General features: G+C 37.8%; 2 protein-coding genes across 6 annotated transcripts in view; both read right to left on the reverse strand.

The window, feature by feature from the left end:
* LOC141904732 (von Willebrand factor A domain-containing protein 8-like) overlaps window positions 1–27,691 on the reverse strand; it is a 200,922-nt gene that overhangs the window by 165,523 nt on the left and 7,708 nt on the right. For all 5 annotated transcript variants that reach the window (XR_012619186.1, XR_012619187.1, XM_074793379.1 and 2 more), the window contains exons 5-12: window positions 24,737–24,811; window positions 24,388–24,498; window positions 15,413–15,580; window positions 11,964–12,178; window positions 10,879–10,987; window positions 10,702–10,806; window positions 4,882–5,010; window positions 1,019–1,147 (exon numbers count right to left, since the gene is read on the reverse strand). Coding sequence is in view for 3 of the 5 variants with exons in the window: in XM_074793379.1 (XP_074649480.1) it covers window positions 1,019–1,147; window positions 4,882–5,010; window positions 10,702–10,806; window positions 10,879–10,987; window positions 11,964–12,178; window positions 15,413–15,580; window positions 24,388–24,498; window positions 24,737–24,811 (1,041 nt within the window). In the remaining 2 variants the exon portion in view is untranslated. The remainder of the gene's footprint in view (window positions 1–1,018; window positions 1,148–4,881; window positions 5,011–10,701; window positions 10,807–10,878; window positions 10,988–11,963; window positions 12,179–15,412; window positions 15,581–24,387; window positions 24,499–24,736; window positions 24,812–27,691) is intronic.
* On the reverse strand, window positions 17,143–19,802 carry LOC141903285 (uncharacterized). The gene is made up of 9 exons (XM_074791383.1): window positions 19,684–19,802; window positions 19,335–19,524; window positions 18,961–19,245; window positions 18,592–18,832; window positions 18,310–18,487; window positions 17,883–18,065; window positions 17,571–17,742; window positions 17,346–17,491; window positions 17,143–17,219 (listed from the first exon to the last, which is right to left on the reverse strand). The coding sequence occupies exons 2-9, from the start codon at window positions 19,502–19,504 to the stop codon at window positions 17,143–17,145; spliced, it is 1,452 nt and encodes a 483-aa protein (XP_074647484.1). The 5' UTR covers window positions 19,505–19,524; window positions 19,684–19,802.

Below are 27,691 nucleotides of genomic sequence, written 5' to 3' on the forward strand. Positions count from 1 at the left end.
TTCAAATCACATGTAATTAAAAAATTCAGTGCTTCTTAGTTTGATGTCCCTGTTTTCATCGCACACGTGGTTAAAATTATTGGTTACATCGAATGTCTTCAACAGCTGATACAACTGCACCCGCGTCTGTCAATCATCTTAATTGATTCATATACTAAAATGCTCAATATGAAAAAACTATGCGGTGAATCAATCCGGAGTTTTTCAGTAGAATGTCAGACACTAGGTACCTTTCTTTAAAGGTTTATTTGTTGTATGTCATTTACAATCAGTTATATAATACTTTATTCATAACTTTGAAGCTGCGCACCAGCAGCGAACGCTCAAGCAAGGTCAGTCACGTAGGCCAACGATTACACGAAACAGACCACGATTTTGGTTAAGAGCTACTCTCTACATAAATGAGAGGGATTGTAATGGACCATTTGATGACACTAACCTTTGATAAACTTTGTATGGATACAATCAAGATAATTCCACCCTATAATTCCATTATTCAACGATCGACGCACAGCTTAAACATGGCGCCGCCATTCAATACGCTAGTCACGATGTATCTCTACACACATCAAAATCACACTTGAATTACAAGTGTTGACTTATGAGAAACGATCGAAATCTAGCAATTTGATTGGGAAAATAGCAGCACTATAATTGAAAAAAGTTAATAAATCACCTCCGACTGTCTAATCATTTAACATGGAACTACTATTTCCGCCTTATCACATGTGCACTCTGCCGCCGTGATTCGCCCATTCAACGATAAAAACTTTCCCACGGTCTTACTATCGGCATTTTCTAATAATTTGGGGAAATAATTTTAAAAAGCGAAATTTCACACTCTGCATTAATAAGATTAAAGCATTTATTCGTTTGACAAATCTTCCTCTGAACTCCCACCAACAAGTTATAAGTGGCAACACGAAAATGACGTCATCGACTCACTGCCATCTTATAATAGTCATAGTCATGAAGGTAAAAATATAACAAGAGTTAAACCTATCTATGAGAGATTTACCTTTGGTCCAATCACACAGAAATCATGCACAGAATGAGACTGAATCATTTCTGTTAACAAATTATCATGATATTCTGTTCTCACGAAGTGTTCTTTCGACGCTGATTTCTCTAAGGTTCCACTTTTTACCTGAAGACATAAAACAAGAAATAACATAACCAAAATATTTATAAAGGATCATTCAGCCCGTATGTTTTCGTTTTCCAATATCATCATTCATTATATGGTAGGGTCTATGAGCTGATTTCAGTTTGAATACATGCATGGCCTTTTGTCCTCTGCTAGACAATGTGCCTCAAAGGCATTGGCATCTTGAATCGAGATTAATACATTGAAACCCCACTATTAGTCGTAACTCCTTCCATAAACATGTACCTCTATCGCTGTCAAAAATGTCAGAAGTTTCCCTGCTTTTGACATGCATGAATACAAATTATTTAGGAACATGAAGTATAAACCTTTTAAAACGAGGCATGCACATGGTAACCGATGAATAAATAAAAGGAATAGGCCCTATGTAACAAATATGTGAAAAATATAGCAAAACGAAAAGAACTTAAGAAACATTATTAGTGCATGAAACTTGTCAGAATATCACAGCCTTAAGAAGTAGAAACGAAGTTATTGCCTTACCAAGTAAGTAATTAATCCCTATGATAGCAAGATTGGCTTGCATGCATGCATAAACCCGGTAGGGTAAAGTTAAAAACTACAACATGCTTGATTCACTGTTTCATGTTGAAATAACAAGTTTAGAGGCGTAAGTCAGTATTCAGTTCTACGGGTTTTGGTCGAGTAAATCCTTTCGTTGTGTGGTACACGGTCACCGGTGACTTTCGTACCACAGCTTCACTACGTAGTACACGGTCAACGGTGACTTGCATTTTTGTAGAGAATTTTCATAATACCCATGCACCATCTATCGCCAAACCTTCTGAGTAATTCAGTTACTTTGTACAAACAGTAGTTTCGAAATACATTTAGTGGATCAATATCAATTAACCCTATAAAATCCGAAGCGCCCGAAAGCGCCCGTGACGATAGACGTCCGTAGCGCCCGTAAGCGTCCGTAGCATCACGGGTCTTTTCCGACATCATCACCACCCGCAAAATCCGTAGAAATTTATTACAGCCGGTACATAACAACTCAATTTTGTCTAGGGAATTCATTTCCGGTTTTAAAAATATACGTTACTATTCAACTTTTCGAGTAAAATGATGATGTTGTGAGGTACTTTTGGCGATTTTGAACAATTCTTCAAGTAAATTTAGACAATTTTGTTAGTTTATTCAATCACTAGAATGGACAGTGATACTGAAGTGAGTGATTTATCTGAACATTCCGGAGAATCAGACGGTGATTTTGAACCCGGAAATCAATCGGGTACTGATGCTGAGGATGCTGAAGATAATCCGGAGGATAGTGATGCTGAATCGGATATAAATTATGATTCCGCTAATGATTCTGAATCTGATCATAACCCCAATGATTCAGATGACAGTGATTTAGACCCCAATGATGAAACTCCAAGATTAGATTTAATTCTAAATCAAATAAACATAACTTGTAATGCATGATTTTTAACGGTTTTTGCTGTAGATGGCTTTTACTGCGACCACTAACTGTTAGGCTTGCACACTCTAATTCGGCTGGACTTCTGGGATATGATTTTAGCTCACCGAGTGGCATTTAAAGGGTTAATATATTTCTCTTATTGTGCGGACTACCTTGCTACACTAACACAGCCATAATCTTTAAATCCATGGGAATTTTACCATCAAATTCTCAGATAATCATTAGAACATACTAGAATAGAAAAGCAGGCTTCATTTAGCAATTGGTAGGATATCTGAATTAGGCCTATATTTTATACAAATTATGCTAATTAGGTCACGTGATGCACAAGAGCCAAGGGTCACTATGGCCAGCCTGTCAGCTTTTCATATAATGGCAAATGATGCATTCTGTGGGTTATATTTGTCAAAATTCACTCCCAGCTCAGAGTCAATACCAATAATTTACACAATACAATCATACAATCAAGTAGCACAGACAGCGACTGGAGCTGGCAGGAACAAATACCTCCGATAAATCTTTTCGCTTGGTCTTATCGATTTAAGTGGAATAGAATTGAATTTTCTGAAATTTGCTCGATAAAACAAAATTGAATTGGATTTGACGTTAAATTTGTGCAATAACGTAAGGGTGAATTGGATTTGATATTTTTTGCAGAATAAAATTTTATGGAATTTGCAGTTTGAGCACATGGCTGATTAGCATATCAAGGTCATTCATCCGATTTGAGAAGAAGCTATTTTCCCGGACTTTGCATAATTTGGCCATCCCAAAATAATTGACTGTTTGCCGTTACACCGACTCAATTTATCACCTTTTTTTTGCATGGAAACAATATTGCAAATCTTCATTGTGCATGGGAAATTTGTATTGAATATATGCGCGCTTACATTACCAGCTTTAATAAAGTCACTTTTAGAATGAATGGCAGCTTATTTGAACACAGCCAGTTTCGTGGAAAACTAGGCCACGTGTCAAGGCATGTTTTCACACGATGACTTCAAACATACGTAGCTCATACATCAGCAGTGGGTCAGTCAGTCGGCCGTTTTTATCAAAAATAAAAATTTTTTCAATGAATCCCAGAAAGAGTTTTCACTCGGTACCTTTGAAGTCGGGTCGGTCGGGTTACGGCAAACAGACCATTATTTTGGGGTGGCCTTGTCAATGATATCTTCTGTAGTGAAATAAAAGACCAACAAGGTGCCTGTGGGGACCGTGAGAATCAGCTTTGAAAGTAAATAGTCATGTGCTCAAGCGCATGGAAACTATATTTTCCCTTAAAGTATGATTACAGGCTTAAGGGACGATATGCGATTGCATCTACATAGAATATACTTGCAGTTTCAGACTCGTGCGACACAATGTAGGCCTACTGGTACAAGGATCTTTTTACAGCGCGTATATGTACATGTTTAAATGTCACTCAGATGGGTGCCCTGCAGTCCGCCTCCACCCGAAAATGATGTCACATGTCACTCTAGAAATTCCCAAAATCGTATGGAAATTAGCCCCCAAGGCCCAAATAAGATACACCAGATATCTATACCACCAGAAATTATGACCCTACAACTGTAAGTCCTTTTGATATAAGATTCATAGCATTAGATGCTACAGATTCAGCGGAGATGTGCAACACTAATCAGTCGGCACCATTTAGTAAACTAATATCAACCAAGTCAACTAAAGATTTCACAGAAGTTGATCTTGAAATGCAATTTTAGATCTTAAAATAAAACCTGGAAGTAAACCCGAAAGTGAACCCGCGGGTTCATGTGAACACCTGGTGATCTCAGCGGCTAAGCAAATCACAGAGGAGTCTTTGCTTTCTTATTGGCTTTTTAAAACAGATATTTTTGCGTTCAGATTTTCGCGAAAAAGCTCATATAAATTTTAACGAGGCCCTTTTTCAAAATTAAGCCTCATAGGGGTTGGAGAATGGATAATGCTCTAATGAATGATTTGTATGAATATATCCTCAGTTGCACAGTCAGAGCCTTTGCTCTGGAAACCATGTCATTTAAATCCGCTCCATTCGTATAGTAATAGGCTCAGCCTACGGCTGGTCTAAAAATTAATTTCTTTGCCACCAAAATGTTTGGCCACTACGTTGCCCTCGGTGGGTACAGTACCTCTTTGGTGGCTGGGTATATGGCCAGTCCTGAAAGGGTTTAAACATCGCAAATTGATTGATTCTAACTCTATGACCGAAATTTAACTGACAACTGTGGAACTGTATTGAGAATTTCAACGAGTCCTCAATCACATCAGTAAACCTATTTCTCACCGTTAATTCATACTTGTTATCATTAATCAATAGAGTTGAAATCTTCTGCTGTAAATCTGGATCATCATTGGTCATTCTTATCACACGGTCCAGTGGTTTCCTGCCAGAGGGCGGCAAAAGCTCAAACTTCTACAAAAATCAACGATTCAAATTATTTGAATTCATAGGGATGATAACATGCATGGTTAAAGGGTAAAAATAAGATTTTGGGAGCTGAAGGCGTGAACAATGCAAGTGCCTCAGGCAGGAAAATGTGGAGGGTTTGATTGGAACCTTGTCATCCTCCCACGACAGGGATTCGAACCTGATGGCATCGCTACACTCAGCCACGACATGAACCCCTGCCGCAGTATGTACAGGTGCATGCGCAGCTTTGCTGCACGAAAACTTGCGGCACTAATCAGATTGCTTGTTGTATAATCGCTGAGATAAATTTCACAGAAGAACTATAAATGGGAAAACCCAGGCTTAAATAGAACAGGATATCTGATTGGCTGACGATGACATCATCTAAGCTCTGCGTGTAGCTGCATGCTCGGTCTAGTGTGGCAGGGTTTCGCACATTGACAATCTCGATGCCATCAGGTTCGAATCCCTACCGGGGGAGGATGGAACATTGTAGAGGCAAGGAGACGACTTTTTGGCACTGAAATACAACATTTGACAGCCGACCAAAGAGACTATTTACCCCATACATGAGCTGCAAATTTGTTGTGTAAGATCAGTAATGATTGGGGTGAATTGTCTCAAGAAGGCATCAATATCTAAATGGATGTAAATAGACCAAGGAAAAAAAAATTTTTGAAATTGACTCGATCTTGGTCAGTGTCAACTTTTGAATGTCTCTTATCAAAATGACATTCTTGATACCCACAAAAGATTGATGAGGGGAAGTTTAGACTCAACAATGTTCATAATTTCAATAGATCCAGAGAGAGAATGACACAAACAACTAAACCTTACAGAAAAAGCTTAAAATTCATGACGCGGTACAATATGGTACAAACTTACTGAGAATTTACTCAGTTTTGTCATTAATCATCTGGACCGAAAAAAAAGAATCAGATGCACCTTAGGTTACAGGCGCAATAAACTTTCTCGACTGACATGGTTTTTAATAAGTATCACAATAGAATTAAAAGCTATTAAAGCTAAATAAGCCTACCTCCTCAATTGACTGTTTGATGAATCAAGTGTAGGTATATGTCAGTAGATTATATGTCAGTATATTGCTTATGGGAATGTACTTAATGTTGGTATCGACACGCACTAATCTCATCACTGTGTCGCAGTGATCAAACTACTCAGGCTCCAAAATGGATTGCTGATGCAAAAACCCATACAAATTAATTCAATTAATGACGATAAATCACATTTACTTCAGAATCATTCATACAAAATTTTCAACGTCGCTGAAAATGTGTAAAAAATGTGAGTTCAAAAAGGGGTAGAGCCGCTTCTTGTTGCCAAAAGACCAATCAAAAATTAGTTTAATTTACTTGTTTACTTGGGTTTTATACAAGAAAATAAAGACTTTCCAACAACTGTCACACGCGTCAATGCAGTTTGGAAATGATTTAAGCCTATTATAGCACAAGCATTACGGCTGTGCCCGCGTAGAGAAACACGTGCGGGCAATGTATCTTCCCCATGAAAAAGGTAATTGATCATATGGTACACACTGCTCATTTGCATAAAGAAATAAACAAACACAAGAGCCCCAAGGGGCACCATGGCCAGCCTGTCAGCTATTCTTAAAATGGCAAATGATGATGCATTCTGTGGGTTAAATTTGTCAAAATACACTCCCAGCTCAGAGTCAATACCTAATAATTTACACAATACAATCGTAGAATACAAAAGTAGCACAGACAGCGACTGGATCTGGCAACAAATACCTCAGATAAATCTTTTCTCTTGGTCTTATTGATTTTAATGCGGAATAGAATTGAATTTTCTCAAATTTGCTCAATAAAACATAATTGAATTGGATTTGATGTTTTTAGTTGTTCAGAAAGTAAATTGAATTGGATTTGATATTTTTTGCGGAATAAAATTTGATTGAATTTGTAGTTTGAGCACATGGCTAATTAGCATATCATGGTCATCTATCCGATTTAAGAAAAAGCTATTTTTCCCAGACTTTGCACAATGGTCAACGATATTTTCTGTAGTGCTAATAAAAATATTCCTCCCAAAAACCAAATCAACTAAAGCTTTCACAGAAATCGATCTTGAAATACAATTTGGGATCTTAAAATAAATTGCCCATGGGCAAAGTGTGGTTTACCTTGAAACCTAGAGGTTGTTTGGAGTAAGGGCATTGCTTGAAAAATCTTATTGATTCGTGACTTCAAAGTTCTAGAAGTTTATATTTATATCTTTCTTACAGTATTATTTTGTAGTCAAATAAGACCAAAGATAAACATTTGTTTATGGTCTACGTCCAAAATTTCGTAAGGTACAGGCAGGCGCGGCTGGGAAACTATTTCATATTTAAAAAAAAAATATTCAAATAAAATTCATATGACGTCACATATCAGAGGGTGGCTGAATATTGAGTCTTGGGAACGAAACCACTTCCAATGTATGGCCGCGGAAGCTAAAACACCGGGGCGTAGTATTAGATCGTTTTAAATCCTGGAATTTACCACTACAATATTCAGACCTCGACCTATAGTTTGCTGCTTAGTATTTTCAGGTCACGAGAAATTACAATTCATTACAAATTCTATCAAACAGAAAACACAGCGCTCATCTTCTGCTACAACGATTATTCAGCCAGTTATCATACCAAACAAGCACGCACCAAGCAGCGTTACAGCATCACCATATAGTAGTCAGTATGAGCGTGTGTTTGTGTGTGCATGGACGTATTAACTTGTTTATACGTCCATGGTGTGTGCAACAGTCTAATGTTTAGCACTCTTGCGCAAGTGGAGGACTTGTGTAGTGAACGTTTGCTTCACTTCAATCTCAATCTCCAATCACCGGGTATTAAAATGAAACAATACCTATGGCAATATGTGAAATAATTATATTCTCACCAGCAATGAGCATTTAAAATTCGCACATATACGGCACCAGTCCAATGAAACGTTCGCCATTAATGGCTTTCCCATGATTATTTTAGTAGCGCCGGAATTCCCCGTATATCCCAAAAAACGCCAATCACATTGGCTCGTAGAGACAACGCCCCCGATCGAGGTCATTGCAATTTTATACGCAAGAGCTAAGAATTTTCCAGCCAAAAACAGTTTTTCGTCGAATTTAAACAAAGTTGACCCTGTCATCGACGGAGGTTCGTCATGTCTTCAATCGCATCAATAATACATCGTTTAACCCCAGAACCAATGAAAAAAATGCTCACATAAAAAAATAAAGCGAGATTTTACATGAATTGGCTCAATGCCAACCTCATACTTCTGACAAAGGTAAACCAATAAAACCCGGAAGTAAAACAGTAGACGATACCGCGGGTTCACGTGAACACCTGCTGATTTCTGCAGCTAAGCCAATCATAGAGGAGTCTGCTTTCTGATTGGCTTTTCAAAACCAAAATTTTTGCGATCAGATATTCGCGAAAAAGCTCATATGAATTTTAACCAGGCCCTCTTTCAAAATTAAGCTACGTAGAGTTTGGAGAATGGATAATGCTTTTATGAATGATTTGTATGAATATATGCTCAGTTGCACGGTAAAAGAGCCTTTGCTCTGGAAACCATGTCATTTAAATTCGCTCAATTTGTATACTGTAAAAACCGGCGTATAAGACGAGTTTTTTACCCTTGATTTTACCACAAAATTATTGACCTCGACTTATACGCCGAGTACAGTTTTCTATTAAGTATTTTCAGGTCACAAGAAATATTGATTCTACCAGACAAACTAGGCTGGGTCCAGGGACACCATGCCCACTTGGGAAGTGGTTCCAAATGCTCAACAATCTAACAATTTCAATATCCAACAATCATAGAGCATGTCAGCAGCTACGATTTTGTAATTGATTGTGATAAAATATGCCTCGTTACCAATTTAATATGGAAATACTAAGCTATTCTACTATTTAACGCCCCCTGGTGACCATATTCAAAACCCAATGACCTCGAAACTTACCACAATCATAGAAAATGTCATGAACTACAACTTTGCAATTGATCATGGTAACAAAATATGCCTAGGTAGGCCTACCAATATAATAAGGAAATATTAAGTTATTCTACTATTCAACGCCCCCTGGTGACCATATAGAATAACTAATATCCTTAAAACTTGCAACAATCATAGATGATGTCATGAGCTACAACTTTCCAATTGATTGTGGTTACAAAATATGCATAGGTACGAATATAATATAGAAATGCTAAGATATTGCATTATTCAATGCCCCCTGGTGGCCATATACAAAATCCAATGACCTTGAAACTCACCACAATCATAGAAAACGTTATGAGCTACAACTTTCTAAATGATTGTGGTAACAAAATACGCTTAGGTATCGATATAATGTGGAAGAACTTTTTCCCACTTACGAATGAGTACTGGTGTCAAGACGGCCGCCAATTGCGTCATAATCGGCTGATGAAAAATACCTGTCTCAGGTATAAAACATCCCTTTCCAAAGAATACCCATCACAAATAAAAAGTTCAAAAATGTGTAAAAAGTGCTGATTTTAGCGAACAACAATGGCTGCCAGTCGGCCATCTTGAATCTGACAGGGCCAGTTTTTGGGCTGAAGATGTGTCTAGGGTAGATACATGTGTAACCCAAATATCAAGACATTACACTGAAGCGTCTTTAAAACTTCCCAAAATAACTGGTTTCCGTCTACGGACGGACGGATGGACGAAAATGTAACGCAATAGCCCGCTGGGACTAAAGTCCCAAGTGGGCTAAAAAGACAGTGTTCATCTTCTCACTGCTATAACAGTTTGAATAATTATTCATGATAAGTAAAGTTATTTAATGAAAAAAACTTCTTTCATTTTGATACAGCTTCATTTAAAACGATGTATTCATATAAGCGCGCTCATAGCAGCGCTTAATACATTAGGCTATATATAGCGTGTGACTCACACTACTGTATCACTGTATGGTAGTGTATTATACCTGAGTGTGTGTGTAACAGTCTATTGATTAACACACAGCAGCAATCAGGCTGACGCGTGCCGCGTGTGTGAAGGCGCACATCGTTATCAAAACAAACTATTCAATATAATGATACAAGTAATTATTCTTCTTAGAGAAGGGACTCGACTTAAAAGCCGGATATATGTTAAAATCATTAAATGTAGGTCTAAAAATCGACCTCGACTTATACGCCGTGTAGACTTAAACGCCGGTTTTTACGGTAATAGGCTCAGCCTACGGCTGGCCTGAAAATGGCAACCGTTTTCACCGATATAAAACTCAATTTTCGAGAATATTTATCAATCCTTCAAATCGGTACAAACTGGATATAAAAACGATAATTCATCTTGACTGCACAACACGATTAAGACCTATTTGAGGTATGTATGCTGAAAATTAAGCGAAATATCCCAAAAAGATAGAGGACAATCCAAAAATAAATAGACTTTAGGGTAGATACATGTGTAACCCAAATATCAAAACACTACATTGAAACTTTAAAACTTCCCAAAATAACTGGTTTCCTAACAGACGGACGAAAAGTAAACGCAATTGCCCACTGGGATTTAAGTCGGCTAAAATGATCAAAACGAATTCAGAGGTAGAAATCTCGTCTAAAATAATCATCTCTGATTTAAAATACATGATATTGTTCCTTGAAGATCTCATCAATCTGATGAAATGTTTACCTTCATAATTTCTAGAACCGCTGTTCTTCCTTCCTGATTTAACAGGAGTTTATGAGGATATATTCTTGATAATATCTGACTGTCAGCGTAATCCGGGGTCAGATTCTGCAAATACATTATATACTGTTTCAACCCTGAATTATAAACTATCATCAGAAGAAACGAACAATAACTTACAAGAATCTTCACAATTAGAGGAAGATTTGTGATGGGGAAGTCAGGTAATCCAAGGGACTGCAATTCAGTGCTTAACAATGTACTTGAGAATGACAGAATCTGAGACAACCTAGAAACATATAAACATGCATATAAAACCCACAAATAACTGCCCATGGGCCAAGAAGTTTACCACAGCCAGATGAAATGGAGGGATAAGATGATCTAATGAAGTTCGAAATATATCAGAAAACAAAATATAGATATCACTGTTATATATAAGTAACTCCATTGTCAAGCATTATCGGTCCCCATCAGAGAAACTCTCAGTGGCAGCTACATCAGCGGATCATCGACCCGACGAACAAGCCGCAATACCGAGCCAGCAACCTGACCGACAGGTTCATCAACAACCCTAAGCCCGATTCAATCACGCATTAAGTATCATCGAGTCTCACATGCAGTCAGTGTCAGGACAAAATGCAGACAAAATGCACGTATACCCAACAACAGGCAAATGAAAATTGATTATATCCTAGACAATATTACTTCACCTGTTCCGGGTTTTCTATATGCAAATAAGTATTGCGTGAAATTCGTCGGCATATTCCTACGCTCATTTTATGCATCAAATAACCACTGGTGCACCATAAATCAATTTTAGATGGCCAAATATTTGCGAATTAATATTTCCATTCATACAATATAGATTTAGAATACAAGTTTGGCAAGGTAAAAATGTTATTAAACGGTCTACCGACGGACTCCCATGGCAGGTACGTGTAGCTCTGATTGGTTGATGCAATGCATAGGGAACCCTGTTAATGAGGAATCTCCATCGAAACATCATAAATGCAGGTGCTCAGACGTTTATGCCATAAAACGGAGGATCAGAAAAATCTCTGAGGAATTGATAGCTACGATCCCAGTTCTTTGCATGCAGCAAAGCGCTCATGTCATGATCTTTTTTCGCTCATACAAATCAGCACCACTATTGGCATAAAATTTTGTGCAACCAAAAAGCGGACCCATTCGCTCAAAAATGACGGCATGGGTAAACCAAAATCCTACAGTAATTAGAGTATTGAACCTTAAGAACACACTACCTGTTATCAGCAATATTCCAGCCTACTTTTTCGATCTGTTCTAACATTTCCTTATACGACAATGGTTGTACATCGCGAGCTTGAAATCTTGATCTTAATGGAGGGTCTAGAGGATTTCCTTGATACCTCGGTACGGGTAAACCCAACGCTATAACTCTGAAAGCTTCATTAACACGCACTAATTTACTATCATCCAATTCTTGTTTACTGTGAGTCTAAAATGAAATGATTTGTTTCAATTTCTTTAAACTGTTTAAAAGAATCACTTAAAATCACAATATCCATTTCTATGATATAGTAATAAAGCACTTAAGTCCCACCGTTATACATTAATTTTAAAAAAGTTCAGGTCTTTTGGAACTTACCCTACACATCCACGACCCCGTCCGGTGGTATACGGTAAATTTTGCCCCAGGCGTTTTTAGGCCCCCTCCCCTTCGATCTTTGTACTTATTCTATTGACCACACCACCCGTACATTCATTTTGAAAAGTACGTACATTTGTCTTTGACCCCCTCCCCCTGTACAAAGTTACTACATCATTTGAACGCTCTCCTATAAAATTAACCACCAACGCACGCATCTGCACCCCCCAGAGCGATTCCCGAGAGACTGTGTATGCCAGTATCCCGTCTGTGGTATGGAAATCGCAATAGCCCGCTGGGACTAAAGTCCAAGTGGGCTAAAAAATTGGATTTTATTGCCGCTGACGAACTCAAACCCGTAATTTATTAGACATAAAACAGAACAACGTAACATGTTTACAGTTCAATCGTATTTTAAAGAACCAAAACAGAACAACGTAACACTTTATTTTTTCCACTGTATTTTTTTCATTCAGATTCGAACGCCGTATTATCGGCATACCAACTGTAACGTATTACGGCGAAACCGTAACGGTTGGCAGATCTGCACTGGCAAAGCCCTTCTAGAGGGATTTGAAGGGCTTTCCCTGTGATGTCATGAAACTAGTTCAAGCATCCATTCGTAGAATCGGGGAAAAATTCTTTGAAATTTTCAACATTCTCTCCTAGCACATCCAATCCAAATGGCTTAGAGCTGATGGAACCTATTTCCCGTCTAAAGACAAAATATCAGCTGTTTATATCCAGTGATTACAATTTGTGCCACCAAGAGCTAACAGAAAGTTACTCTCAGAACCATTCTTTAAGGATCAACACAGTTGATCCTAAAAATGTGTAAAAAGTGCTGATTCTGGCGAACAACAATGGCTGCCATCGTGATTCTGACAGGGCCAGCTTTTGGGCTAAAGATGTGTTTAGGGTAAATACATGTGTAACCCATATATCAAGACATTACATTGAAGTGTCTTAAACAAAATAACTGGATTCCGTCTAAGGACGGACGGACAAATGAAACGTGAACGCAATAGCCTGCTGAGACTTAAGTCCCAACTGGGCTAAAAATCAGTCAACAATTGTGGCCTCTTGATTGTTAACGTTGTTTTTCATGTTAGCCCCTGATGGCCATAACTTGGATCGAATTCACCAAATTTCAATCAGGTTTCTGACCCAAGTAATGCCCTACTAGTTGGCTGATACTGCTCAGCTGTTTTATAATACGATGTTAAGGACCACCTGCACAGCGCGCCGTAGTGTTTAAATCGGAAAATGGCCCTATAACTTTTAAGCCCATGGCCGATAGTATTTACATACCAAATTTCGTCAAGAAAAGATAATGAGTGTAGGACGAGTAGCGATTTAAAGATTTTACAAGCGCCACCTGTACAGCGCCCCTAAAGGTCAAATTGGGAAAAAAGCTCTAGGCCTATAACTTTTTTGCACTTGGCCCATATTAGCTTCATCCCAAGTTGGGTCAAGATCAGAAACCTAGTAGCAAATTGAAGCAAATATTGACGGATGGACAGACGATAGGGCCTAACAGATCTTCCCGCTGATTGAATCTCCGCTGATTTTCGGTTACAGCGGCACTTAAAATCAGTTAACAATTGTAGCCTCTAGGCTGGTAACATACCTGGCGGCGGCAGCGTATTCAGACGCAGGTAAATCTATAACTAGGGGGTCCAGAGCAACCTTGCCCACTTGGGAAGTGGTTTCGAATGCTCAACAATCCAACAATTTCAATATTCAACGCCCCCTGGTGACCATATAAAAAACAATGACTTGAAACTCACCACAATCATAGAACATGTCAGCAGCTATGATTTTGTAATTAATTGTGATAACAACATATGCCTAGTTACCAACTCACTATGGAAATACTAAGTTATTCTTCTATTCAACACCCCCTGGTGACCATATGCAAAACCCAATGATCTTGAAAATCACCACAAACATAGAACATGTCATGAGCTACAACTTTGCAATTGATCATGGTAACAATATATGCCTAGGTACCAATATAATACTAAGTTTTTCTACTATTCAATGCCCCCTGGTGATCATATGGAATAACTAATGTCCTTAAAACTCTCCACAATCATAGATAATGTCATGAGCTACTTTGCAATTGATTGTGGTAACAAATTGCGTACGTACGAAAATGAAACAGAAATACCAAGTAATTGTATTTTTCAACGCCCCCTGGTGGCCATATACAAAAAGCAATGACCTTGAAACTCACCAATATCATAGAACACGTTATGAGCTACAATTTTACAATGGATTGTGGTAACACAATATGCTTAGGTATCAATATAATGTGGAAAAACTTTTTCCCACCTATGAATGAGTACTGATGACACCGAGATGGCCGCCAATTGTGCCATAATTAGTTGATCAATAATACCTGTCGCAGGTATAAAACATCCCTTTCCAAAGAATACCCATCACCAAATTTCAATGAGAAATGGCAAACCAGAAGGAAGCAACAGGACTCAGAATTCGGGCCAAAATTGACATTTTTGGGCACTAAAAAGGTCATAGGATGGCCATCTCGAATTCAATCGACCCAATTTTTCTCCAGCTGATTGGCACTTGGGGGTATCAAATGCATACGAAAGATCAATGTAATTGATCAAAGCGTCTTCAAAATTTCCCGCAAAAAGTACAAAAATGTGTAAAAAGTGCTGATTTTGGCGAACAACAATGGCTGCAAGTCGGCCATATTGAGTCTGACAGATGTCATTTTGGGCTGAAGATGTGTCTAGGGTAGATTCATTTGTAACCCAAATATCAAGAAATTACATTGAAGCACCTTCAAAACTTAAAGTCCCAAGTGGGCTAAAAATCCCACTAAAAAATCAAGGCTGAAATGTTTCCTTGAGCTAATAGTTAATTCAACTTTTCTACTACATGTATATCCTAAAAGTCGTCATCAGGAATACTTATTAATGTGACAAAATAATGAGATATCCACCCTCTACGCATGAACAAATGGATGACGGTCAAAAAGTGAACACGATAGCTCGATGGGACTTAAGTCCAATGGGGCTAAAAAGAGATGAATTTGGGTCTATCAATTCGTACCTGTAATAGTTTGTCATATCTATCCGCACAAACCAGTAATCTCCCATCATCCAACTGCATTTCTCTATTCTCTAACAGATTATTTAAAACGGGTAAAACATTTCTTTCTGCTTTCTCAATTCCGTCTAGTATCAAAACTCTGCCATACAGTGCCGCCCTTACAGCACACTAAAATAAACAACAGCCTGCTCTAATAATGAGTGCCAACAAAGCTTTCCCTGAGAGCTGGCGGGCGGGAACAGTAGCGATGTATTGTAACGGTGGTATTCTTAGGATGAAATGCATCTTTGTTGCTGAAGTCAGTTGATTTTACATTTTTTAATGTATGAAAATATGGGTAAATTTTTAAAGGGTAACTGACAGATAATTACAATCTGGTATTTTTAGATGTCTAAAATCATATAGAAACTACATAAGAAGTTTTAAGAAAAAAAAATTGTATTTGAACTCGGTGTGCTCAATTATCATATAAAAGCGGTCGCCTTTGTTTACATATTTCCGACTGTACACGTGCGAATTAACCACGTGTCATGCTGACGTCACAGCATGAATAACAACATCGAACCAGCATGGCGTCTACTGATAACTCGAACTCGAACACCAGTCCGTCAGATTATTCATCTGATAGTTCAACAAGCAACTCTGATGTGTCAGATATCATGTCTTCAACATCTGGAGATTCAGAAAATGAAGAAGTCATTGGGCCGTATCTATACGAACCGGAGCCAGATGAGACAAATGTATCCATTGTTCCATCGAACAATCCCGACAGACTCAATAGGCTGAACCTGGATAATTTACACGAATGGTGGGTTTGATATTTGCTAATATGTGTTTGTATCTTTATATATAAATGCATTTTTGATAATGCACATTTTATGGTTAAAATAACCAACCCTGATAGAAACTTACCCTGTTTTTTTATCATTGATGCATGCCATGCAATTCAATAACAATAAGACCAAAAATAAATTTTCATAGCATTGTACCGTCGTCGTGTACTGTGTCCGTACTGGGTTGCTTGTTATTTTCTTGTCAGTAGAAATCTATAAGGTTAGGGCCGAGCTGAACTTATGGACACTTTCTAGAACCCAAGTCTAATTTTCGCAATAATTGTTTTTATTTTAAGGTGTTCGTGTACTCACTGCCAGGTGTTGCCCACAGAACCAGAATGTTGCTGTTGCCAGGAGAGTCCAGAGGTCACTCAAAAATTGGCAGAAATTTTGGAATTTGAACACCACGAGGCCGTTCCTAAATGCATTACTGACACTAATGCATTTGCCTCTGTTTGTACAGATAGATGGGTGTTGCAGGTAGCCTGGTTAACATTCAAACAACAATATGGAAATATTGACACATAGCCTATCGACAATTTACCCGATGGTGTTTGGGATACTGTGGCAGAAAAAATCGTGTTATTTTGCCGTCCTGTGTCGTTTCCTGCATCCGGGCTCATTTTCCTTCTGAAGATGGGGATGAGGATTTGTACAAAGGTTTCCGATGGCCAGCGTTAGAAGAAAAAGAAGACTGATTGCCATAGCATTTCATTTAGTTAAATAACCTCAGTATTAAATTTTCTATATGAAATTTTATCACAGAATAAAAATTTTTCATCTTTCTACATTTCATTTTCAACTCATTTCATATTCTTTTCAAATCTACTACGATGCAGTTCCAAAGCCTCTTCCTTTGAAACTCGTTCTCGACCACTGGTCAGGCTTTGAGGAACGCTAACAATATTTTTTTTTAGTATGTTGTTTCTTTTTGATATCTCCTATGATTTCATTCAAACAATCATTGACATAATCTGAAGAAAATAGAATACTGATTTAAAATATGCTATTCAATTGACATTAAGACACCTTAAGCGACAAAGTTATCTTTGAATCATTTAACTGCAGACGTCAGTGCAAATCTAATATGGATTTCTTACCATAAGTTGCATCATTTAGCAAAAATCGAAGCACATGACGTTTCTTATATTTTGGGTATATCAATGACACACGACCAGTTCCATCTTTTTTTAGTTTTTGCATCCTGGAGCTGTTTTCATTGAAATGCAATGCTGCAATGTGGAGCCTAGAATGATATTAAAATATGTTAATAGCATATTAGAATAGAATTAATAGCATAATTCAGTTTTGAGCTTTTGCCTGACCTTGAGAGGAGTCCTCTGTATGAAAACTGAAGCATTTTCGGGGCAAAATGGTTGAAGACAGAATGTAAACATTCTAATTGGCTTGTCTGTCCATATGGTGACATTTTGGTGACCTTGTTCACTAATCTTGTTCCTTTCAAAACTTCTTCAATCTTGTCACCTGCTGGCGTACCTAGACGATTAAATTGATAGATTACTTCCACATTTTTCTAAATCAGGATTGGGTATAGAACTATTCTATCTAGTACATGGTTTTCAATTAAATACCTGGTAACAACCACTTTTTCTGAGCCACATAAGGTTTGTGTTAAAAATTGACGTGTACCCCCTGAACATGTTCCACAGCTGAGAGCCATTTTTTCTTGATTGATTCCTTATCGTCTTTCGGGGAAGACGAAACACACCAGTATAGATGATATTTTAATGATTTCACCCAGTCTTGAATGTCCACAAAGGCTTTCGTCTTCGCTAATTTCTCTAACTTTTTTGTTATACCTGAAATTATAGATTATTAGATTTTTCAAGCTATCCAACGATATAAAAAGTGATTGCTGAAAGACCCAAAATGTGAAGAAAAACTAAGAGGGTATTTTACATTTTGACTCAATTCTATGCGCAATTTTCGAAACTGATCTATCAATTCAATCAAATAGTTTTGAAAATCATAGATTTGAGTCAAATTTGTATTTCTGCATTTATAATTTATACAGACATTTATGCAAAGATTTTTTTAATTTACTTTTGACAACGTGCCAGCAGTCATAATAGTGACTAACTTTCCATACTGTCCTTATCCATTTTCCAATCTGCAAATGCATATCTGATATAAATGCCTTTACCGGTATATTCCCTAATTCTGTTGTGCAGCGTTTTAGGCCCTCCAACTCCATGGCATTTGAGTTTTTAACTTCATTTGACTAGAAAGGAATTGCACGATATGGCATTTTTTATCAATGGCTATTAAAAAAATAGATTTTAACTCACAACTTCAATCGGAAAACTTTTACGTCAGTATATCTACCTGCACTAGTTGCAGTGAAACAACTTTCTTCGCCTTGATGTCCATGATGGAGTAACTCCAAAATTTGGCAGAGTGTCCCATGGAGTCGCATCTCCCATCACCACCGAGTAATCGCTCACCATTTAAACCATCCAAAATTGTTTTTCTGCTGACTTCCCAAACCCAGTTAATTGCTCCATGAAAGAAATTTTGTTGGTAGCGGAAAAACGATCTCGTTGAATGAATGGCAATATTTAGCAACCTGGAAAAAAATTATGTTCCCACTATCAATTTTCAACTATCGAAACAGAGGATATTAGGCCTAAATGAATTTAGGACACAATTTTGAATATTTAACAATATCAGAAGTTCACATCTCTGGTGACTTACTTGAACAACCGTATAGATTTTGTTGGCCAGTTTCCAGTAAGCAAGATCATCGCACTTATCAAAATATTCAAAACTGGTTTCCCTGCAATGAAATCCTGGTTCTGCCAACTACTCTGTTTCCAGCACAACTGGCATGTTGTTTGAACAACTAGTAATGTGCCTTTGGTTCTTTTCTCTATCTTGTTATAACCAACGCAAGAATTACAATGACGGAAAAGTTCAAAAAGTTTATGCTCCAAAACGATTACTTTAGCTTGTTTCCCATAATCTAGCCGGCTGTCATCTCTGAAAATTGGATAGATAGATCGTTGTAGGGTGGCACTAGTAATCATCAGCAATAAGCATTACCTGAGACATACTCATAAAAAAGTTACCTCATTTCATCAAAAATAATATTTTCTTCATCAGAATCATAGTTATTATCACTACCCGAGTCAGATTCAGATGGAATGTATTCATCATCAGAATCATTATCCTCAGACGAACTGCTATCAACAACAAAGGTCTTCCTGCTGCTTCCAAGGGGCCGACCTTTCCTCGTCATATTTACCCCTGTGGCAATCGCTGAAATGGATGGTTGAAAACTTTAAAATAGTCTATAGGCCTAAATGAAGTTTTTTTACTTTTTCATTATAAGTATTGATATAGGATTGTGATCAAATCTGATAAGAAATTAGTCACTCATTGATTATATTGAAAATATTTCCTAAATACAGTGCTTACTATTTGTTGCAGGAGTTCTGAACCCCCGTGAGGTTTGGCGTACTTTTTTGAATACATAAACAGGTTTTGTTTTGTACCTTACTACTACTTTCGGTTTTGCTGGTGTCTTAAGTGTCTGAATAGCTGAATTTATCAAAAGATCAATAATTAAACTTTTGCTCTGTGAAAAACCAGTATCAACAATGAAAAAGGCACTACTGAAAAAGATACTCACCTTTCGACACACAATCTGGTGCACTTTGTATGCCAATTTCTTTAGATTTGGCAGCAATGTTGGACTCAACTAGGCAGTCCGGGTCTTGAAACGAAGATTCATCATCGGGAATTACAGCTGAGGCTTTTTGAGGGTTCGCCACATTGTTAAATATTCTTTTTCTTTCTCTTTTTTCATATGCAGCCCTGCCCTTTGGTCTGGGGGGTGAAAAAAGCGTTTCGTCAGCTGAGTTTAATTGACTTGGCTGTACCGGCATATGAATTGTTGGTACAGCTCCTGACTTTAGCAGTAACCTGAATAAATAAAACATTTTCTTCAGAAATCAGTTCATTTGGCAAAGCTCTCATAATGATATTATATGTTGCATTTTGATATTCATTTTGATTTGTGGCCTGTGCTACCTATGACCTACTAGGACAGCTATGTTTATCTTGTTTTCAATAAATGGAGTAGTCTATTATTATAAGATAAAGATACTTTTCACTCAGTAATTCATAGATTTAATATTGTGAAATGGTCCCTTTTTGTAGTACCATGCCTGCATATGATGATAGCGCTATTATAGCTTTTTACAGGCCAGGTTGTCCGGGGACCATCTCATCAAAATAATAAATCTTCAGTATCATCCAAATCCTATACTATACTCCTAAATCAGGAGGTTCCAGTCATATGGGCTGGATTTATTCATTTATATTTCAAGGGTTTTATTATGAAGCTTACTTTTTCGCGAAATTTGCGTCAAACATCATCTTATTTGCACAAGCTGTTTCTTCAAAATGATACCGACATAAGACCGAATACCGGGTCGGCCCTGTCCAGTTTAAATGCTTCTGGCATACAAATTTCGTCCACATGGCCCTCGTCTTATCATCACTTGGCCAGTAGAATGTACTTGTTTTGTCAGCACTGCCATGACTGCACCCATAAGCGACACAGCGAAGTCCCATATTGGAAAAGTAAACATGTAAATAATCATTTGTATAGATAAACGCTGAGACAAAAGACTTCCTGGTACATGTAGTGACGTCACGCACTTGAGAATTCCGGAAATTGCCGATGTTTGTTTACGGAAACTAGTTCAACACACCGCAAGAAAATGCAGTTACTAAAGTACTATTTTTAATAGATCTATGACTTTTAGAGCAAAAAACCTTTACAAATCCGTATTCTATATATTTTTTCCAAGGAAATTATGCCAGAATAAAATATCTGTCAGTTACCCTTTAATCTATTGCTTTCATTTAAGTGTTGGAAAGTCAAAAACTGCCTGTTCTGGTGCAGATGCTAATTTGCGGCCATTATCAGAAACAGCTGATGTGTTGTTTGATACCGAGAGTAAAGAATAAGAGATAAGCTTGTGAAATTGAAGGTTTTCGTTGACAATCGTATTCATTGAGGATGCATCTTTCCATGGGGTGTTTGTTAAAAATTTGTATGTAGTCTATGACCTTAAGACCTTTGTAAGAAATGCTTTAATAGTTTAACTTTATTTTTAAAATTATAATTTCTTTTCAGAGGAAAATAATGCAATAAAACCTGACAAATTATTGTGGGATTACAGTGTTTTTGTGCAATTACCATTATGCAGAGTATAATTAAAAAGAGTTTTTGACGTGTGTGAAACTCAAATTTTATGTGCTTGTTTTTCCCCATCCGTGGAACCTTCCTGGACACTAAGGTTATAAAATGCAGTCTAAATACTGACTTATTTTTCTCCTAGAATGGACGCTCTGAAATGCCGGAAAACACATTTAAGAACACAAAATTTTCTGGGGGAGGTCCCCCAAGCCCCCCTTGGAGGCTTCACGCCTACGGCACTCCCATGTTGCCTTCAAAAGCTGTGCCCCACTTTGTACTGTCCACTGCCTCCAGAAATCCTAGATCCGCCCATGTTCTTTGGATTTCTCTTGCCTGGAGTAAGGGTACCAAACACTGTGGGGGATTCCCTTAGATATTCAGCTCGGATGTACTGGCATACCTGTACTGGGATGCCCCTCCTTTCTAAAGGTTTGATTATTTCAAAAGTTAGGGCTTTGTATGTGGGGTGAAAAAAACTTTAATGCCTAGCTAAGATGCTGGCCTATGAGCCATAAGCAGGATTCCCCCTGAATTTATGTGCTTACATATGAACTAAACATTTTAACTAATAGTTTTTACCATAGGATATAAAAGATTTTGGAAAAGTGGTCTGAGCTCAAAAGGCCAGTTTTCGAGCTTAAGATGTATCTAGGGTAGATATATGCATGAACCCAATATCAAGACAACCCAATGAAGTGTCTTCAAATCTTCCCAAAATAACTGGATTCAACCTATGGACAGATGAAAAGTGAGCGAAATGGCCTGCTGGGACAAAAACCAATGACTCACCACAATCATAGAATATGACAGCAGCTATGATTTTGTAATTGATTGTGATATCCTCGAAATATGCCTCGTTACAAATTTAATATGGAAATACTAACTTATTCTACTATTAGACGCCCCCTGGTGACCATCTGCATAACCCAATGACCTTGAAATTCACCACAATCATAGAACACGTTATAATGCACTAGTCAATGAAATTTTCCGGCCTACGGGCGCTGTGAAACGAAAATTAGCGCTCCATAGCGCCGGGACAGAGGCAATAGAGCGAAAAAATGAGTGGATCACATACCGGTAACAGCGCAGCTTTAGCGACTAGTCCTTATGTACGGGCCCGATCCACAGTGTCAAATAGCGCTGACGTCCTCACCCGCAACGTCCATCCATAGCGATCCACAGCGCTAGCTAGCACCATCTTCCACAACAAACTTTTTATTTCCATAAATTCGTATTTTTACCGTTTTTAAGAGCTCAATAAGATCACTTTTTCAAACATTGGTTTGTAATATTTTTCTGATGATACTGTTTAGAGAAATCGAATTTCAGAATTTTTACAGTTCTCAAACTGCAGATGCCAGTTTTTAGTGTTCAAGTATTCCCGGTACCCCACGGCGATCCTATCGCACAATTCCCCACATACTTAAGCGATCCATAGCGCAGGAATCCCCGTGTGTGTAGGCTATCCATAGCGCTACGGTAGCGATAAAAATAACGTTACCGGTAGCGTGGAAAAAGTCCCGATTGAGCGATCCTAGCGCCGGCGCTAATTTTCGTTTCCCGGCCCCCGTAGGACGGGGACATTCATTGACTGGCGCATAAGCTGCAACTTCCTAATTCACAGGGATGAAAACGGCCCATATTGAAAAAGTCGGAAAATATTTCCAAAAAAAAGAATTTTTTTGGGGCACAAAAATCAGTAACTTTTAGCCAAAAAACTTACTTCCTTTTGGTCAAAATGTTAATAGTTTGGGCCTGAATTAGAGGCCCTTTGTGAATGAGACGCTATATTGGTTTCTCCGACTCCACAGTTGTGCTTACAAAAGCCAAAAACTGTCTTAAGGAGCACTCCTAACTACGGAGCGCTCCGATGTGACGCCCGCCATTGAGGCGATTTAAGGGATTGAGGTGATTTACACTGTTCTCAGGAATAAAGAAAATGTAAGAAAAGGTCAGAAGTCCGTCAATGGTCGGAAGATTTTCATCCCTGAATTCATTGTGGTAACAAAATATGCTTAGGCATCAACATAATGTCGAAAAACTTTTTCCCACCTACGAATGAGTACTGATGACACCACGATGGCCGCCAATTGCGTCATAATTGGCTGATAAAAATAAACCTGTCACAGGTATAAAACATCCCTTTCCAAAGAATACCCATCAGCAATTGCAATGAGAAATGGCAAACCAGTAGGAAGCTACAGGACTCAGAATTCGGGCCAAAATTGACATTTTTGGGCACTTAAACGGCCATCTTGAGTCCTATCGACCCAATTTTTCTTATGCTGATGGGCCCTGGTGGGGGATTCAAATATATACGAAAGATCAAGGTAATTGATCAAAGCGTCTTCAAAATTTCCCTCAAAAGGTTCAAAAACATGTAAAAAGTGCTGCTTTTGGCGAACAACAATGGCTGCCAGTTGGCCATCTTGATTCTGACAGGGCCAGTTTTCGGGCTGAAGACGTGTCTAGGGAAGAGACCCAAATATCAAGACATTATATTGAAGCGTCTTCAAAACTTCCCAAAATAACTGGATTCCGTCTATGGACGACAGACAGACGGACGAAAAGTGAACGCAATAGCCCGCTGGAACTAAAGTCCCAAGTGGGCTAAGCTGCATTGGGCTTTTAAAATGCACATAACTGAAATAGGGACTATGAACAGGACTTAAACTATAGTAAATTTTAAATTCAATACATTTTTTCTCAAACCTCAGGCCGATATAAGTTCAATCAATCAAGATATCATCAGCAAAACTAAAATATTGTACTCATGAATACAAAATCTAAAATATTGTATAATGCTGCTTAGCCATCATTCGTTGTACCCTGTCAAGAATTTAGGTTAAATTGTCCCCCACACCCATAGCAAATATTTACATATGTACATTCTGGTTGTGGCAACAGACCTGATCAATATGAAAGGCAGAACCTGATTTAATTTCACGCCTTTGTTTTAAATCTGATTCTGTCGTGTCTCTAGATAATGATACATATTCTACTTCTTTCTGCATTAATTCCTAAAATAAAAAGAAATTACCGGTGCTGAATTTACTGATTTACTTTCAACTGATGAGGTCAGCTGAGTCTAAATTCCATCCATAGAAAAAGTTAAGAAACAACAGTTCTAGAATTGAACTGAATTCATTGACAATTAGTTTTAGACTCACTGTTATTCCGCATCTATTTCCACAGATGAAATTTGAAATTTTTGCGTACAATTATACAAATATTTGAAGTCTTCTGTGTTCAACTTACAAGATACATCATGGCTAGAGTCCTACGTGAAGGCCCAGGTGGACCAATTAAAAACATATCCTGACCCAACAAATCCTATTTTCATGAAGAATCAAACACATAATTATTACAATTTTATCGCATGAAAATTACATCATGGTTGATTGGTGAAATAACTTAATCTCACGAATTAATAAAATCACGATGAAGTAGTAAACATGAAACCCCACAATTATGAATAAACAAGAGGCCCACGGGCCTTATACTTCATGAGGCAGTAAAAGAAGATTCAGCATTCAAAGTTTTACAGAAAGATTGACATTGTAACGATGTAACAAGTTTTAAAATAGTTAAGATAGTATAGGCTATGTGATGATAATGTTCATTTTCTGTTAATATATCCTTACATGAAAAGACAAGCCCATTTTAGCTGCCCCAAAGATCACACTACATGAAACTAGGGGTCCAGGGACACCATGCCCACTTGGGAAGTGGTTCCAAACGCTCAATAATCTAACAATTTCAATATTCAACGCCCCCTGGTGACCATATACAAAAACCAATGACCTTGAAACACACCACAATCATAGAACATGTCAGCAGCTACGATTTTGTAATCTATTGTGAAAACAAAATATGCCTGGTTACCAATTTAATATGGAAATACTAAGTTATTCTACTATTCAATGCCCCGTGGTGACCATATTCAAAACCCAATGACCTTGAAACTCACCACAATCATAGAACATGTCACTAACTATAACTTTGTAATCGATCATGGTAACAAAATATGCCTAGGTACCAATATAATAAGGAAATACTAAGTTATTCTACAATTCAACGCCCCCTGGTGACCATATAGAATAACTAATGGCCTTAAAACTTGCCACAATCATAGATGATGTCATGAGCTACAACTTTCCAATTGATTGTGGTTACAAAATATGCATAGGTACGAATATAATATAGAAATGCTAAGATATTGCATTATTCAACGCCCCCTGGTGGCCATATAAAAAATCCAATGACCTTGAAACTCACCACAATCATAGAACACGTTATGAGCTACAACTTTCTAAATGATTGTGGAAACAAAATACGCTTAGGTATCAATATAATGTGGAAAATTTTTTTCCTACTTACGAATGAGTACTGGTGACACCAAGATGGCCGCCAATTGCGTCATAATTGGCTGATAAAAAATACCTGTCTCAGGTATAAAACATCCCTTTCCAAAGAATACCCATCACAAATGCAATGAGAAATGGTTAACCCGTAGGAAGCTACAGGACTCAGAATTCGGGCCAAAATTAACATTTTTGGGCACTAAAAAGGTCATAGGACGGCCATCTTGAGTCCGATCGACCCAATATTGTTAAGCTGATGGGCCCTGGGGGGATTCACATATATCCGAAAGATCAAGGTAATTGATCAAAGCGACTTCAAAATTGCTGATTTTGGCGAACAACAATGGCTGCCAGTCGGCCATCTTGAATCTGACAGGGCCAGTTTTTGGGCTAAAGATGTGCTTAGGGTAGATACATGTGTAACCCAAATATCAAGACATTACCTTGAAGCGTCTTCAAAACTTCCCAAAATAACTGGACGAAAAGTGAACGCAATAGCCCGCTGGGACTCAAGTCCAAAGTGGGCTAAAAATGCATCAAGAATTGGTGTAGGCATCGTGCTGAAAAGAAATCCAAGATGGATGGCAATTCTGGTGACCATACTTGAACTCAATTTTCTTAAGGGGTAGACATTTCACCTACCAAAATTCTTACACCTAGTATCATGAAAATGCATCAAGAATTGCAGGCTGTTTCGTGCAAGAAATTCAAGATGGCTGACCTAGCGGCAATATTTGAAAGCCAATGACCTCCAAATACTAAAGGCATGGACAGCTTATCTACCCTGATCCTCACACCAAATTTTGTGATAATCCATCAAGAATTGCAGGCTACATCGTGCAAACAAGAAATTCAAGATGGCCACCCAAATGGCAGCCATATTTGATCACCAATGACATTTTTTTACAATAGGGGTGGACATCTCGTCAGACCCAATCTTCAAGCTAATTTTCAAAAAGATTCATCGCAAATTACTGGTGAATTACTGTGTCGAATTCAATTCAATTCCAAAGGGTCTGGCTTAGGCCTATGCAATAGCAGTCAATTAAGATTTGACTTTTTGAAAAACCAGCACAGATGCCTATTCAAATCACATGTAATTAAAAAATTCAATTCTTCTTAGTTTGATGTCCCTGTTTTCATCGCGCACGTGGTTAAAATCATTGTTTACATCGATTGTCTTCAAAGCCGATACAACCGCACCCGCGTCCGTCAATCATCTTAATTGATTCATATACTAAAATTCCTGCTATGAAAAAACTATGAGGTGAATCAATCCGGAATTTTTTGTAGAATGTCAGACACTAAGTTCCTTTCTTTAAAGGTAAATTTGTTGTATGTCATATAGTTATATAATACTTTATTCATAAGTTTGAAGCGGTGCGCCGGCAGCGAAAGCTCAAGCAAGGTCAGTCAAATACCAGGTTATTCTACTATTCAACGCCCCCTGGTGACCATATAGAATAACTAATTTCCTTAAAACTCACCACAATCATAGATGATGTCAAACAACAAAACGGTAAAAAAATATGTATTGGTACAAATATAATATAGAAATACTAAGATATTGTATTATTCAACGCCCCCTGGTGGCAATATACAAAAAACAATGAACTTGAAACTCATCCCAATCATAGAACACGTTATACGCTACAACTTTCTAATTCAAACAAAATATGCTTAGGTATCAATATAATGTCGAAAAACTTTTTCCCACCTACGAATGAGTACTAGGCCTAATGACACCAAGATGGCCGCCAATTGCGTCATAATTGGCGGATCAAAATTACCTGTCTCTGGTATAAAACATCCCTTTCCAAAGAATACCCATCACAAATTGCAATGAGAA

The sequence above is a fragment of the Tubulanus polymorphus genome, chromosome 4 (assembly GCF_964204645.1).
Source record: "Tubulanus polymorphus chromosome 4, tnTubPoly1.2, whole genome shotgun sequence".
NCBI lineage: Eukaryota > Metazoa > Nemertea > Palaeonemertea > Tubulaniformes > Tubulanidae > Tubulanus > Tubulanus polymorphus.

What these genes read in the sequence shown, in the direction of transcription:
- LOC141903285 (XM_074791383.1), bottom strand. Translation starts at nt 19,504, where the DNA reads ATGACGAGGAAAGGTCGGCCCCTTGGAAGCAGCAGGAAGACCTTTGTT. An exon ending in TCAGGGGGTACACGTCAATT is followed by an intron (nt 17,743 to 17,882) that starts TTTAACACAAAC and finishes TTAATCGTCTAG; the next exon opens with GTACGCCAGCAGGTGACAAG. An exon ending in GCTAAATGATGCAACTTATG is followed by an intron (nt 17,220 to 17,345) that starts GTAAGAAATCCA and finishes TATTTTCTTCAG; the next exon opens with ATTATGTCAATGATTGTTTG.